This window comes from Podarcis bocagei, assembly GCF_964188305.1.
Source record: "Podarcis bocagei genome assembly, chromosome: 2".
In the NCBI taxonomy this organism is placed as follows: Eukaryota; Metazoa; Chordata; class Lepidosauria; order Squamata; family Lacertidae; genus Podarcis; species Podarcis bocagei.
In genome coordinates this window covers 97192976-97209708 of record NC_138126.1, presented here as the reverse complement: position 1 = coordinate 97209708, position 16733 = coordinate 97192976, and the positions used below count along the sequence as shown (strand labels likewise).

At 46.5% G+C, this 16733-nt stretch overlaps 1 protein-coding gene across 1 annotated transcript in view; it reads right to left on the bottom strand.

Moving 5' to 3' along the window:
• QRICH2 (glutamine rich 2) overlaps positions 1-16733 on the bottom strand; it is a 43061-nt gene that overhangs the window by 15834 nt on the left and 10494 nt on the right. Inside the window, exons 5-13 of the mRNA XM_081185348.1 lie at positions 12961-14329; positions 11878-11972; positions 10215-10312; positions 7956-8070; positions 4984-5232; positions 4033-4155; positions 2946-3020; positions 2458-2622; positions 829-950 (exon numbers count right to left, since the gene is read on the bottom strand). Coding sequence (XP_081041474.1) covers positions 829-950; positions 2458-2622; positions 2946-3020; positions 4033-4155; positions 4984-5232; positions 7956-8070; positions 10215-10312; positions 11878-11972; positions 12961-14329 — 2411 coding nt within the window. The remainder of the gene's footprint in view (positions 1-828; positions 951-2457; positions 2623-2945; positions 3021-4032; positions 4156-4983; positions 5233-7955; positions 8071-10214; positions 10313-11877; positions 11973-12960; positions 14330-16733) is intronic.

The window sequence follows — 16733 nt, the reverse complement described above, 5'->3', positions numbered from 1 at the left end:
GCCAGCAACCTTTTTCAGCCATGGGCCGGTCCACCGTCCCTCAGACCATGTGGTCGGCCAGATTGTATTTTTTGGGGGGAGGGGGGATGAATGAATTCCTATGCCCCACAAGTAACCCAGAGATGCAGCTTAAATAAAAGCACACATTCTACTCATGTAAAAACACCAGGCAGGCCCCACAAGTAACCCAGAGATGAGTTTTAAATCAACGGACACAGTCTACTCATGTAAAAATACGCTGATTCCTGGACCGTCCGTAGGCCAGATTGAGAAGGCGATTGGGCTGCATCTGGCTTTAGATTGCCTACCCGGTGTAGAGAAAGCATCTTTGGCAAGGCTTTCTGGTGTTGCAACAGGGCTCACTGTTCCCAGCGTAAGTGTCAAAAACAAATACCCGGAGCCCAAAGAGTACAGTAGAGAAGTAGGACATATGGACCCCAGCTTGCTGGAGAATAACCATTCTCTTCAAAGTGCTAGGTTAGGGTGCAAGCTACTCCAAAGTCCTTTCTTTCAGGAACTCATACTAGATATACAAAGTGCACTGAGGCCAGGCCAGGCCAAAGTCCATCCGACACATCTTATCCTGACAGGCAGAGTCTCAGCATTCTGCTCCTCTACTTAAGACCCTTCAACTATAAAACCAGCACACGGTTCCAAGGAGCATGTTGTAGGCAGTGTGCATTGGCATGCTGGAGGATTTCGTTTTCACACCACACCCACAAACGGGAGACACGTGTGGCAACGTGCATCAGATTTGGCTTGACACCTGCCCGCTGTTATCATACGTCTTCCGGAAGATAAGAGTTGTCTGTTTTCAGACCTTCTTACCTCCTGATCCCAGCAGCTTCGTCTCCTATTTCTTGTGGCATCCTCTCCTTCAGCTGTTTCCGGATATCCTTCCAGCGCTCCTCCAGCTGCTGTCGGAAGGGGTCCAGTTCCAAGCGGTCCAGCTGCACAGAAAGGGACAGAACGGTTCTGGAGAGAGCTGCATGTTCAAGGCACTGGCATGGTAGGGTAGAGCTGCAACGCTACCAATCCTGGAAGCGGTACCGCTGGGAAGCTAGCACTGAAGCTCCGCCCCTTTGAGTGAGTCGCTGCCATTCAAAATATTGTTCAGCCCACCTTTCTGGTGCTCAAGGCAGCTTGCAGCAGAAAAGACGTGCATCCATTTCAACACAAGCTGGGAAAATGGCACCGTCATTAATCAGTGTCTAAGTGGTAAAGGCCTAGATATGGAGGAGATACCCCGGCGGAGCATTTCAAAAGGTGAGGTGCCACCACAGGGTAGACCCTGTGATGGGCAGGGGGTGTGGAGAGACAGAAGAACAAATTGAAATATTTTGTTCCCCCTTTACCAATTAAATGAAGCAAAGATTTAACCGAGGGTCATTTAACGCTTTCTCACTGCTGAAATGAGATACTTTGAAAACAGTATGAAAGACCATAAAAGCTATATTAAATAATTAATGGCCAGATGGCAATATTAGCATACAAAAACGCATATTAACTTACACTGCATTGTTTTAGAGAGGGAGCGAGTTAGAACATTTAAGATAACTGTATGGTGTGTAAAGACTGGAAATGTTCATATGTTTTGTATGTTTAAATTAAAAGAAACTTAAAAGGGAAAGAAGAAAAAGGCCCAGGTTCTGAAGGCAGGTTAGCAGAGAAGAGCCTCAGATGACAATTGGTATGAACAGGCAGGTTTCTATATGAGAAGGCAAGCCTTCGGCCTAGGGATGCCCAACTATTTCACTTGGCCTGTCATTTTCAAGTGACCTGGTCTGATTTGCATTCCTGGACAGCAGATTAGAACACAATTATCCCCCACTTTTTGCACCCTTATTATTTTTGCAATATAGTTCTCAGGTAAAAGATAATAAAAATACTAAAATGCATTCAAAAATGTGTATTTAAGGACAAAGTTCATACACAAATATGTATTTTATGTGATCAAACACATTAAACAGATTTTTTTTAAAAAAAATGCATTAAAAAGATTGATGCAGAAATGGGATAGAATGGGACCCACGAGTGAACATGTGTAAAACACACATTGATTGGCAATTAGACTGGCCTGTCCATCCCTACTTCAGACATCCTGTTTACAGAGATTTACTGGTAAAAGCTGGCATTTCAAATCGTGCCCTGAAACAAACTGGAAGCCAGTATTTAGAGGCAGGAATCATGCGTATTCCCACCCTTCAGCCTCCCCTGGCTCACCTGATTGTCAGAGACAGGCACGAGCAATGAGACATGCATGGCTGGCTCACCAGCATAAGCACTTACAGTAAGTGTTGGGAACAGGGCGGAAAGGGATGTGCTTCTGCATGAGTCACTGGGTACTCCCAGCCACATACCACAGAACTGAACCGCAAACATGGGAAGCTCTCGACACTTTGGGATGCCCTCATTGGCCTGGCTGTGAATCATGGGCAAGGCAAGAGCCTTGCTCACCTTGGAGTCCATTTCAATCAAGAGTTTGTCAAGCATCTTCTGCCAATCTTGTTCTTGCCCAGCCATCTTGTTCAACAGCTCCTGCATCATCTTATGCAACTGCTCCGTGGTGGCATCGAACTGGCTACGGCTGACCTTCGCAGCAAGGGCAGCCTTATCTGCTTTCTGGAAAAGTAGGGGGAAAGATAGGGGCATATCATTGGTAAGATCTGCATCGCAAAGAACACCCCCGCCCTTCCCATCAGTAGCTCTGAGTGTGCGTGTCCAGAGAGCATCTCCCTCCAATCTATAAGGATGGCAAGCACCAGAATCCCCGTTCAAACTGCTAATGACTGCCCTGCAGGTTGGCTGCAGAGCTGGGAGCAGAATCCAGGCCCCATCTACTTCATACACTAGCTCCCTCTGCAAGTAGAGCTTATGCAGGAGACCTAGCCATGGCTCAATGCGCATGGGACAACTGTGATGTGTTATCAAGTACAACTCCTCACCACATCGATTTCCATCACTAGGCTGTCTTTGTCCGCTTTTACATTTTCTAGTCTCTCCAGGGACTTGAACAACATCTGTAAAGAGCACAAAGCAAAATAATCAAAGGTGGTTACCCAGAGACTCACATTCCTACTCAGCAGGGTAGAGGAATCTGGTGCCCTTCAGATGTTTCCAACTTCATCTCCCATCAGTCCAGGCAGCATGGCCTATGATCAGAGATGATGGGAGTTGTTTGTAGTCCAACATCATCTGGAAGGCTACAGAGTTCTTCATTCCCACCAAACTTTTATTTAAAATTATATATATATATTCATTTACTAGCACATGTTCTGCAAGGTCTCATTGCATCCAAATACTGCAAAGCACACAACTCTCATTCCAAAGTGAGCCGTCTTGTGCTTCTATCTCATGAGTGATAACAGACTGTAGGCTAGTGTATTGACAAAGCATGCTTTAGGTCAACTAGCTCAACATTTTGGGAATCGATACTGGGGGCAGAGTGGGGGTGGGAGGACGCTCACTTGCCAAGGAGGGCAACAGGGTGATTTGATGGGGCCCCTGGCAACCCTACCAAAGTTTAGTGAACATCAGGTAGAACTCTTACCCACTTGTAAGAAAAACTCAGAGTTGTTTTCAACAGCAGCAAGGAGCCAAGATACTGCAAATCTTAGCATCACACCTTTTTCTTTGGACAATCTGGCTGGCAGCTACTTGGTGGCTTATTATACAGCTTGTTCTCCCATGAGGGGTCTGGGTGGCAGGGAACATGATGGCCCCTGGAGAACAGGCTGCCGTCCTGCCCAAATACCAAATGTTGGCACATCTGCTGTAAGAGGTGATTTGCTGATGCTGATTGAATTGTAGCTGCTTGTACCAAATGCCAACAAACCCAGCTGGATATCCAGTACTGCCACCACAGCTATAGTCTCATGGCCTCAGTCACCTGCTTTGTCTCTCGACAGTAAGCAGAGGGAGGAGAGTCAGCTGCTTCCCCCTGGAGGAAGCACCACCAAATCCTTGTGAAGCAACAACATTGGGAATGTCCCATGTCATTTGACCCTCTAACCTGGCGTCAAGATCACCTACACTGATCTCCTTCTGCTTCTGGCGATGATCTTCTACAAGAGTGCCTGCGGTGGCGTTCAGCTTCTCACAGTCATCCTGAACTTGCAGGATGGTGCTTTGGATCTGGTTAAGCATCTCTTCATCCTAATTGCAAAGGCAACAAAGTAATGAAAGCCAACATTGACATGGGTCTCCTTAATTAAATCCCTCCCCAAGTGTGTCAATTCCCTGTCATTTTGGTGCAATGCATATTTTATCTACATTGGATCAGAACTACAGCCTGAAGATGACAGTACACCATCAAGCAAAAACTTTGTATTTAGGAGCAGACACCTGTGGGTTCTGCCTTTGCATGTGTCTCCTCTCTGGATGGAAGCACGTGTGTTGTTCTCACCCCTGCCCCTGGTTATCATTGATGTTGCACTGTACTTCCATTCAGCCTCTAGGTGCTGATATTAATGCACTTTCAGCATACAAAAGAAAGCACAAATCCTGGCACTTTGTCACAGAGCACAAAGAACAAAAAGATGCCATATGAGAAAACAGAATCACAAAAAAGCCATGGACATAACCATTATCTATGGTAGGGTGGCCTGTTCAATCCTTCTTAATTCCTTGCTTATGTTACCTAGGACAAGAATCTCTCTATCCCCCTTTGGAGGATGGGAGAGGGATTCAGAGATCCCGTCTCTAGGGATGGGGAGGATAATAAATGATATGAATACAGATGCACACATAATGCCGTCTGAGGACAGCAGGTTGACTCATGCATTTGGAGAGCCCGATTCTGTAGCTTCTGCTTCCAAGCCTCAGTGTGCCGTGGCTTCCCAGCACGTAACTCCCCAAATGAGCCTTCTTCAGGTCTTACCACTAAGTCTCAGATCAGGCCTCAGCATCCACACAGAGCCCCCTGAAGTCCTCCCTCTGCCCTCCTCCTGGAAACCTGAGGTCACGTTCTTGCGCCGGCCTTACCTGGCGGTGCTTGGGTTTCTTGGCTAGTTTGCCTTCTGCCTGCCTTAACATGAAGTTGTTAATCAAGTCCTGCAGCTGCTCATAGCGCTTGAACAGCTGGCTAACCTTCTCACTGACATCTAAGCTGCAAGCTGCACATGTGCTCTGGACCTGAGCCACCCCAGGCTCCGGGGTAGGTGGCATGCTCATGGACAGCAGCGTGGACGAGGAAGCCATCATGTTCTCTATGACACCTCTAAGCTTGTCTAACTGTGGGCAAGGGAGAGAAGGAGGAGTCCAGCTTTAGACAAGGGAGTCAGACGACAAGATCTTTCTTATCTTCCACAGAACTGGGGTCGAGTGCAGGTGGCGACAGCTATATTGTGCTGCTCTAATTGGCCCACTCCATTGTCTCTCAAGAAAGATGGATGCCAACAATTTATTACAATATTTTCAGGCAGAGGCAAGAGGAGCAGGCAGGGTCTGGCAACACAACCATAATGCCAAGAATCCCAGTGGCCACTTAAGAGATAAAGTTTCTAGAGCTCATGACTAGAGATGGGGTGGAAGTTTTAGAAAGCAGGTCTGCTAAACTCTCAAGGGCCAATGTGGACATGACATATACCCCAGCCTACCTGCAAAGTTTCTATTTATTCTGGAAGGGAAGCTTTCACTGGTGCCAGTGGGAGCTCTTCTACACACAGAGTTAATAGCAATATTTGTGAAAATGATTTTTGTTAGGACTATGGGGGTTTGGAGAGTTAAACCAGTCTGCAGTCCAATGAAAATTGGTCCTTGCCCCCTTGCAATTTGAACAGATGCATTTAGCGCAATCTCTGGTTTAGCTCTCAGGCTGCCAAAGGGGAGGGGATGGAGGTTTCGGTGGCCAAGGAGTGGCACTTATTTCATCATGTGTCGGTTCACTGACCAACACAGGACACTCTACAGTCCCCTCCCTTTCCCCCTGCCTCTACACAGTTGCTCACAAATATCTCTTACTGCCAAGGGCATTTGCCTGGGATATCTGTGCCACTGTTGATGCCATTTTAGCTAACGCGGACCCCTTCAGGATCAGGCTGTGGCTACACTGCCACCCTTCTGCACTTCACTCATTCCCATCTGGTGTGGCTCATGGCAAAGTTGCATCTGTTTACAAATGGGTATCGTAGAGGTGTCAGAAACATGAGGCCCTTGGCTGCTGCAGCTGCTCTGAAGCTCCCTGAGAATGCATGGCAGGAGTGGGTTTCCTGGGGAGTGCGGCAGGAACCTGCCCAAAGATCTCCTTCTGAAGCCCTTCCCTGGGTATTCCTGACTTTAGAAGTGAAGGTGGCTGGCTGGGGGAAAGGGCTTTTTTCGTGGTGGCACCCCATCTGTGGAATGCTTGCTCCACCAAGGATCTATTCCTGCTGAACCTTTCTGTTCCCCAAGCAAATACCGTTTTACTAGCCCATGCCTCTTCAATCTGCTTAATGCAGTGGATGTTTTAGTAATTATTTGGTAGCTTCTTTACAGTTTCATTGTTGCAATCACTAATTGGAAGCAAGCTGGGGCTTTTTAGCACCTTGCCCTTCAGTTTTAAAAGTATCCCAGGTTGTCTTAAGCCAACAGCGTGAAATGTAGGGAGCACCACTGGGTCTGAGCTCCCACAGCTTCCTCAAATGTGGAAGTGTGCAGGAGCAGACAGAGGCTTAGAGAACCCCATTTCTCTTTGGGAGAAACCTCCTTTGGGATTTGGCCTGTTGATGACATGGTTCCTCCATCACTTTATTTGGGAATTCCCACATTTGGGCTTGCATAGATGATTTAGGGGCTGCTTGGTGGTGGTGGTGGGGGGACAAATTAACTAATTTAATCACCTTTGATGCTGAATGGTCAAAAGTCACGCTCCTCATCTGACTGTCAGTGGGAAGCCAATAAGAGGTTAGGGGTGGGTGGGACTTCCCTTACAAATCCACAACAGCAGAAAGTGAGCATTCCAAGAAACCTAAGCTGGATGGCCATGGGAAAGAAACAGGGTTACCATTGGAGGAGAGGAACAGGGCAGTGTGGCCTCCTTCTCTATACCTCTAGAAGAGGTTTGGTATGAGGGAAACAGCAGGTGATGCTTTACATGACATGGAGCCAAAGATTAACACCTGCCCATAGCTGCAAAACAAATAGCTGTTAAAAGCAGAAAGCTACAGGGGCCGGTTCAGAACACTGGCAACTCCAGAGCAAAAGGCCCTGCAAGGCAGCAGGAAAGCAAGGCAACCAGAGTCTGCCCCACTGAGCAGAAGCGGCCAGAGCTTGAGTCAGCCTCCCTTATCTGGAGGATTAGGAAGGGAGCTTTTCATTAAAAATAAAAACAGGCAGCTGTCCATGTACCAACTGTGGGGATCCTGCAGGGACATATATCCTAATCCAGCCCAGATAACTCTCAGCTACCTATCTACTTGTAAAAGTGGAATCAGTCCTCCCAAATTAGATCAAAACTGTTCCTAGGGTTGTGGGCTTCCCCACATCACAGCAGGGCATGCTTATTAAATCGAGGACAGCATCATTGCAAACTCCTGATTAGCAAACCCAATGACACAGCTGAACCCAACAGTACAAGAAAGTTACAATTTTAGGAGTGTACTTCTTCAGGGCAACCTGAAGAAGCGTATCTGGCAAGCTGATCACTGGCAAGGGATTCTTACTCCCTCTTTACTGTTACTCCTCCTGGCTAACTACAAGGTGGCTGTCAGCTTAAGGCGTCAGCAGAAGAACTTGGACCAATCTTCTTTCCTAGAATTTCTAAGCAGATTTGGCCCTGTCTGGCTCCTGCCTTAGAAAGCCTCATGCTTTTCTTCTCAGTGTGAAAGAGCCACCTCTACAGAGCCTTTGCAAAGCACATATGTTTCAAGAGGAGATCTGACAGGCAAAGGACCTGAAACCAAACTAATGGCCAGGGGAAACCATGTGACTGATTCTTGGCAGCCAGGAAGAAAGACCTCACATTTCCACTCGCTGACCTGTTCTTGCAGGTAGATGGCAGTGTCAGTCACTGACTGCTCCAGCTTGGCTTTCCCCGTATCCTGCTTGTTTCTGAGCTCCTTTAGCTCTTTCTCTATATCCTGCACTGTTGCTCTGTACCGCAAAGCCAACAACAATAGAGAGGAGTTACTTACCAAACAGGAAAAAGAAAGTAGTTTTTGGAGTGTGGGTCTCTAGGAAATCAGAAACACTCACAACACAGTTCTGGGGTAAACTGGGGTCACTGAACTAGACTCCCTAAATGCACCTTCTTGGCCAGCTTTCAAGGGTAGGGGGTTTGCTTTGGCATATTTATTTGTAATCAAGTCACATTGCACTGCAAAATGCCCCAACGATATGTGAAATCATCCTGGCAATTCGACTTCTAGCTACCTTTTTCCAGAAATGTAGAATCAATTTGAGGAAGACAGACCACTTGCAGGGGCCTTCACGGCTGTGAATTAGAGAACTTTAAGTTTGGGGATGTGGAGCTTAAAATATCTCTTTCTAAGGTTTACAAATGACAACTGTCTCCTAGGAATGCCAGGTGTTTCTTACAGCAATTGTCCCTTAGAAAACTGCAAGTTCACTCTCCATATTCTACTTGTTCTGTTTGTAGTTTTTGTAGTTGTTATCTTATTGCATTGTGAAAAACCTGTACTGTAATACTTTTTAAAATTAACATGAGAAAACTGTGAGTACAATAAAACATAAAGGATGTTCCATATTTCAGAACACGGCGAATCCATAAAAATTTATAAGACTCACAATATATCTACACAGTGTTCCTTCTTTCAGAGATTCTGACCCAGGAGTGCTGGGCTCCTCAGCACATTCACACTTACAATTAGAGGCATGGGAGCCATTTCCCACACAATTGTAATTAAGCCCCTGACGAGAGGAACAATATGGACCAAGTCCATCATTTGAGTCCTTCCTTCCTTCCTGGCACCCAAGGGATAGATGCAGACACTGCCAAACAATAACTGAGTCATCCTAGTTACATGTGGGGGCAGAGTGAAGTGAGGTGATCATTTTTCCTGTCCTCAGAAGGTGCCAGTCAATAAAGCAAAGGAAGCCCAAAAAACAATGACATCGCATCACACTTTCTCACGCCCAGAGACATACTACTTGAGGGACTGCATGCCAGTAGCATCCGTGATCTTCTCACAAGCACTCATATACTGGTCGCTGACGTTTATTAAGAGAGTGCTGGAACTGTGGCTGTGCGAGGGGTATGCTCAAAACTCACAGCACTCTTAGCAAACTACAACTCCCATGATTCCTTGGGAGAAGCCTGCCACAACGGTTAAAGTGGTATACTGAAGCTTTAATTGTATGGTGTGCTTTTACAGAAGGGATGCCAGAACCGGAAAAGGGGCTCCCATGCTGACCTCTGCCAAGCCTCAGCTCCATCTACTGGGTCCAGTCTTAAGCAGCTGCTTAGGCCTCCCTATCTCCCCACACATGATTTATTTGGGGGATGCAAGACCTTTCTATGGTGTACTCACACCTTTTAAGAGTTTGGCCTTGTCACAATACCTCTCAAAACTCATTTCTGCACATTCACATTTTATACTATTTTGTTATATATATAATGGCAGCATAAAAATGTTTTAAGTAATTTCTAACTATGTTACAAATTAACGCGCTTGGGTGGTTGTGTTTGAAATCTCTTCTGTGTGTACATTGGTGCTATAAAGCGAAGGAGCCACTTTGCTAACCTTCTGCCTTCCAGATGTTGCTGGACTACGACTCCAATTTTTGGGCATTGATCACTTGTCATTCTAGCTGGGGCTAGTGGAAGTTATAGTCCAAAACATCTGGAGGGCACCAGGTCAGAGAAAGCTGCTCCACACAGAGAGTTTTCTACTTAATCTGCCTGGGGGGAAAGAATACCGATGACATTCCAAATATGATTGAAAAAAATTCAGTTGAATCCTTCCCCCCCCCCCCTTAAAGTGTGTATATGCTAGAAAGCCAGTGAAATTTCAAACCACTTCTAATTTTCACTGAGAAATTCTTTGTGGCATCTTATTTCAGCTGCACATTTGAGAAAGACCCCTCAACTTCCATGGAACTATTAACTGGTAAAAATCCCATTCTGGCTTCCCACTGTACAGCAAACAATTACATAACTCCACAATTAAGTTGGTTGTGGTGACACCAAACATGACAGGCCAATGTTTTGGCTGATAAGACTGAGACTGGACTTGCCTACTTGGTGGCTTCCTCTAGTCTAGTGGCTACTTATTTACCTCAGAAAACCTATCTGCATGTTGATCTGACCAGCTCCTTCCAGTTTGTCATCTGTTTCTGCCAGCTCTCCTTCAAGTACATTCTGGATCTTGTTTAACTAGAATCACAATTGGGGTAGGGGGATCAAAAGCCATACTTGCCTTGAAGAACTTTGGTCATGAAACACTAATTTTCCTTTATGGAAAGTCCCTGGGAGAAAGGGGCACATCCTTACCTCCCCGTGTTGTAAACAATAGATAGTTTACATCCACATATACCAGAGCTAAGGTTCAGGTCTAGAGATTAAGAAAGTGCTTTCTATGAGGAATGTTAAACTGATTCATTGGTAACGGAGCATCATCATGATTCACAACGTTGGGGTTCTACTGGCTGTGTTTCAAGTTTAGAGTCACAAAATCAGGCTGAAGATTAACCACCACCCATAGCAGTTCAAATAAAACAGAGCATGTCTTTTAAAGATCCTTAAAGACACCTCAACAACAGCAACAAAAAGTAAACTATATGACTACATTGTGAATATACTGAAAAGGTTATATGTTCATTAAAAGAAGATCATGAGCAATAGTAACGTTGTAAAGGGAAAATAGTAGAGCAATGAATTTCCCTGTTAAAGGAACTAAGAATTATTAATTACAAAAAAAGGAGAGAAAGCTTGAGCTTGACACTGGGAATACTGTCATCATATTTAGAAAAAAAGAAAAAGGGGGGAACAATTATAATTAAATAACAATCCCCTTTAATGATCCTAAAGGCAGATTTATTTTCATGTTTACTGCTATAACCAGGCAAAACTAGACCCTGAGCAATTGACCAAGCGTCAGCAGGAGACTCAAGGAAATGACAACAGCAGGATGCAGGATCAAACTAACCCTGGTGAAGTTAGGTGGTCACTGTGACCCAGACAGACAGGGGAACCACACTAGGACCACCCAAATACTCCACTCAGCTTCAAGCAGCTAGTGCACATTTTAAATTGCAGTTTGCAGAAGCACAGAAAAATAACAACTAAAGTGTGTCTCACTGATCTCATCCAGGTAGGAATTGTGAGCACCTGATACCTCCTGTAGCTAACAAACATCACTGTAATTCAGAAATGATGAATTGCAGGAAATCAGAAATATAAAATCATTTCTACAAGTTCTGCCATTAAAGTAGCATGCAAACTAGCTTACAGTTCTCAAAATCTCAGCTTTCAATTTAAGTGGCTTGGATTTCTGATGCTCAGAAGATTGTTTCAAGTAGTAGGGCAGGCATCCCCAAACTTGGCTCTCCAGATGTTTTGGGACTACAATTCCCATCAACCCTGACCACTGGTCCTGTTAGCTAGGGATGATGGGAGTTGTAGTCCCAAAACGTTTGGAGGGCTGAGTTTCGGGATGCCTGTAGTAGGGTGTTGTCAATGGTGGCCAATTGACTGTGCAACTTCAAGAAAGTCCCCCCCCCCACCTTGGTGTTTAGGAAGTTGGTCAAAATATATTCCATTCATAACGCTTTAATGGTTCAGTGCTGGTACAGTGAACTTTATGTTTTGGATATGTTTTGATGGCTTCTAAGAACAGGATGCTTCTTGGGACTGGGCAAATTACCTCTTACATGAAAACCTGATTGAAAACATTCTTGCTGCAAATAAGGCAACATATTCTCTCCCTGACAGTTCCCTACCTTCTCTTTCTCAGTTTTCATGTCTTCTTCCATGGCCTGGAGTGCAGCCAGCTTTTCAGGAAGATCAGGTGGGATGAGAGCAATGTTCCGGTAAACTATCCAGCAAAAACACAGTAGAATTATAAATATATACAAGTGAGCCATCAGGTGACAAAACAATGTAGTGCCCAATTCAGGGCTCCAACCAAACAGCCATGCCCTCTGTAGGTATAGTCCATCCCATCCCCCCCCCCACTTCTTTAGGGACAGTCCATTCCAACTGCATTGAACAGTATCAGTGCACACTGTTTGGGGGTTTCAGTTTTTGTTGTTGTTGTTGTTGCAAACTTTGGGGTCCCCCTTCCCCACAAACAAGCCTACAGCTCCCTCTTGTGGGTAGATGATGCCAGTTTAGTTAAATAAGATTCAGCACTCACAGAACGAATGTTCGCTGTTAGTACATACAGTTGTACCTTGGTTCTCGAATGCCTTGGTACTCATCCATTTTGGCTCCCGAACACCGCAAACCCGGAAGTAAGTGTCCTGGTTTGCAAATGTTTTTTGGAAGCCGAACGTCTGACACAGCTTCCGATTGAGTGCAGGAAGCTCCTACAGCCAATGGGAAGCTGAGCCTTGGTTTTCTAATGTTTTTGGAAGTCAAATGGACTTCCGGAATGGATTACGTTCGAGAACCAAGGTATGACTGTATACAAGTAGGAATTAAAACATGGAAGGCTCCTATTCCAGCCAAGCTACCTTCCAGATTACTCAATGCTTCTCCATTTAGCCTCCCTGCAATGTGCCCACTGAACATGCTCATTCCTCATATGGATAGGTGGACTTTGACCCTCCAGACATTATGCCCATCATCACTGGCCATACTGCCCAAGAAATGCTGCCAGGAAACGTCCAACAGGTTCCATGCTCCTGGTTAGCTCTAACCCCCAAATCAACCCTCCAAACATTTGAGTGGGCTTACATTTTTAGATTTTCCTTCCCAGAAAAAAATGGTAGCCCAACCTGTTGGAAATTTGCTGAAGCAGGTTCCAGATATTTGCCATTTAAAACAGAAACCCAGAAAACCGGTACACATGTGATACATACGTGCATCTGTGAGGAAGTCTTGCAGCCTGCGGAGATCGGCGTAGCCACACTTGAATTGATCTAGGAGACTGATCTGATCTCGCAGAGCATAGTACAAGTCCGTCAGTTGAGCGAGAGACCGCAGGGCATCCACAGTCTCAGAGTAGCGGGCTGGGGCCAAAGTGGAGCCAGACTCGGACAATGGCATGGGGGTTGGGGCGGAGAGCAGCGGAGATGCTGGAGGCGTAGCTCCAAGGACAGGCCCAGGGGGCAATACAAGCTGCATTCCAGGCTGGGCACCAGCCCCCTCACCAGGCTGGTAACCAAGAGGACTGGGCCAAAGAATCCCAGGCTGACCAAGGTACCCAGCTTGGGCATCAGGAGAACCAGGATAGAATGGAGGGGGTCCGGGAAATCCAGCTTGTATCCATGGAATGACAGCACCTCCAGGGAAGGCTTCACCAGGCTGGGCGCCAAGGACTCCAGGATAGGCTCCGGGATAGGCTCCGGCATAGGGTGCCAGGCCTCCAGGGTAGGCTGTTTCATCTCCAGGTGCGCCAGGCTGGGCCCCAGGTGCTCCAGGTTGAGCCCCAGGTGCCACAGGCTGGGCTCCAGGTGCCCCAGGGTATGCCCCGGCTGCTCCAGGGTATGGAGCTTGGGCTCCTGGTGCACCAGGCTGGGCTCCAGGAGCCCCAGGATAGGCCCCAGGTGCTCCGGGATAGGGTGCTTGGGCTCCAGGGGCTCCGGGATAGGCCCCGGGTGCCCCAGGGTAGGGTGCTTGGGCTCCAGGGGCTCCAGGATAGGCCCCGGGTGCCCCAGGGTAGGGTGCTTGGGCTCCAGGAGCACCAGGCTGGGCTCCAGGAGCCCCAGGATAGGCCCCAGGTGCTCCAGGATAAGCCCCAGGTGCTCCAGGATAGGGTCCTTGGGCTCCAGGGGCTCCGGGATAGGCTCCAGGAGCACCGGGATAGGCCCCAGGTGCCCCAGGGTAGGGTGCTCCAGGATAGGCCCCGGGTGCCCCAGGGTAGGGTGCTTGGGCTCCAGGGGCTCCGGGATAGGCCCCAGGTGCCCCAGGATAGGGTGCTTGGGCTCCAGGGGCTCCGGGATAGGCCCCAGGTGCCCCAGGATAGGGTGCTTGGGCTCCAGGTGCCCCAGGATAGGGTGCCTGGGCCCCAGGAGCTCCTGGCTGGGTCCCTGGAGCACCAGCAACACCAGGCTGGCCTGGCTGAGCTCCAGGAATGCCTGCTGGAGCACTTCTTGGAGCCCCTGGTGCACCAGCCGGTGTTCCTTCTCTTCTGTGAGTGCCAGGCAAAGTTCCTGGAGATCCAGGAGTGGCTCTGCTTTCTGGAGAGGTGGCAGAATCAGTTGGAGAGTGTTGGACTGGACTTGTCACCTAGAAACATATAGAGAAGAGTGACAAAAGCAGGGGTGGCTTTAGCTCAGGGCATTATCGCAGGCATCTCACATCTTGCAGTTGACTTCATAAGAACATCTCATGTCCACTGTGTATCAGGAACACTACCACCAACTTCAACTGCAGGGCTGCGCCAGAGCAAATCCAAGATGGCGGCCAGCACCCATGCCACAACCCCTCAGCAAATCCAAGGGCGTTGTCACTTTGGAAGCAGGTCAACTGGTTTTGCATCATCCTTAATTCAAACTAACAATACATGCTGCACAATCTGAGGTGTTGACTGGATTGCCCTTAGTTGGGTAAGGCCACAAGAAATGGCCTTTTGAAGTTTCCTAAGTGTCCAAGGACAGTGTGGTGCAACAGGTAAGATTGCTGGATTCAGATCTAGGAGGCCTTTGATAGGAAATGGCATTCTAAGTGTCACAAGGCGCTGCTGAAATTTGAATGATCCAAGTCCGCCCCAGTGTCGCTACTGAAAAGCTCATAAACCCTCCTTTGTATAGGAGCAGTGGCTGGGCAATTTCATTCATAAGCTTCAGAGCTTCTCCTTTGTCTACATTGGGAGTTAACTGTGGTTAACTCACTGATGAGAGGAAGACAATCTGCATGTGCTCAGAGGCAACCTTTCATTACTATTACTTGCCATGTTCAAGGGGTCTAGGCTGGTATTGAAAATAAGGACCAGTCCTTTTTCCTCAAATACTTGAATCCCTAGCCTGTATCCCTCTGGTTCTGCAGTTGTTAGCTTATGCTGCCTCTGTCCAAGATCTACAGGGAAATTATGCAGGAATGCATAAGAGCCATCATACACTCAGTCAGAACTACTTTTTTTCCTGAAATATTATTGCTGTTCAGATCAAAAAGCAGAAACTGACACCTGATCCTGCACTTAATAAGAAAAAGGAAAAAAGCAGGCGCCCATGGATTACAGCTATTCTCCATCATGAAGACTTGCTTTTAGACATAGAAACAGCCTGAAAAGTAACACTCTGCTTCACTAAATTATACCATGTTGACTGAGAGACTGGAAAGACTCAGTCATGGAATCAGAGTACATATAAACCAAGAGGGAATATTTCACTGCAGTGATTTCCTTCTATTGAGATTCTGATGTAGAACAAAGAATTACACTGGCCAGAAACAATTTCTATGCACATAGAATAGACCAACCAAGTGCTGAGTTTCCCAAATGGTAAGAAAGCAAGTAGCTTGGCAGATTTTCTAGAATTCCTGCTATTGTCAGGAATCCTAAATATTTCATTTTGCTGTTCACTGAATTCTTTTAAGTCTGGAGGTAAGAAACGGCTGGGTCCAGAGCCCAAAGCCTGGCCTCAAACCAATCATTAAGCCATGGAAAGTTGCTACAGTGAAGTGGTATCTTTTTTAGATCTGTACTTTGCACATGCACAGATGATCTACAGTGATGAATCTATTGTGCCACTTTAAAACAGTTCATTATTTTGTGGAAACGGGCTATATATCCAAATGCAGGCATTTAACATGCATGCAAGTTTTGCCCTAACTGGCCTTATGGGACACTAGCTGCTCTGTGACTCTATGGAAATGTGAAATTAATGATGCTTACGACATTTCTAAATGAGTGCTTTGGAGCTGCACTGTTTTAAATGTTCTTCAGGGGCCGAAACAATAGCCCATAGGTGTTCTCACATTATTGCTTAGGTGCTAAATTGCTTTTTTCTCTCTCAAACTCCTGCATGCCTTTGCTCTCAAGTGAAAGAAATACAAACTTGCATAGTCTTTATAACACTGCAACATGGTTATGCTCAGGACACAGATTTTTCTTCAAGATACCCATCCAGGAAATGCAGTATGCACAAGAGAACCAAGTGCAAATAAAAACAACAAAGAGCCTTGTGACACCTTAATAACTAACAAATTTATTATGGCACAAGCTTTTACAGACTAGAGTTCGCTTCATCAGACTCTTCATGAAGCAAGACGACCTAAGCATTTAACACCAATTATGGCATGACTACACTAGCTACCAATTAGTTTCTGGGCTCAACTCTGATTTTGTTGAGTGCTGATTTTGACCTAATGAAGCCTTATGCAACTAAAGACTCCAATACCTCTTGGACTGCCTCTTCGCACATGAACCTACTTGGACACAGCAATCATCAGAAAAACTTTGTTGTGTGCCTTCAACAAAGAGAGGTGCGGAGGGTGGCAACATGAGAATGGGCCTTATGAGAATGGTGGCTCCCCATGTGAGGAATGCTCTCCCCACACCTGATACCATCATTGTCTGCTCCAGGTTCCAGGCTAAAAACATACACAAGATAAATACTGACCTTGACCAGTGGGGGAAAGCATTGTTTGTTGTTCTGCCTCAGGCAGAAAAATGTCTGGAGATGGCCTTGTG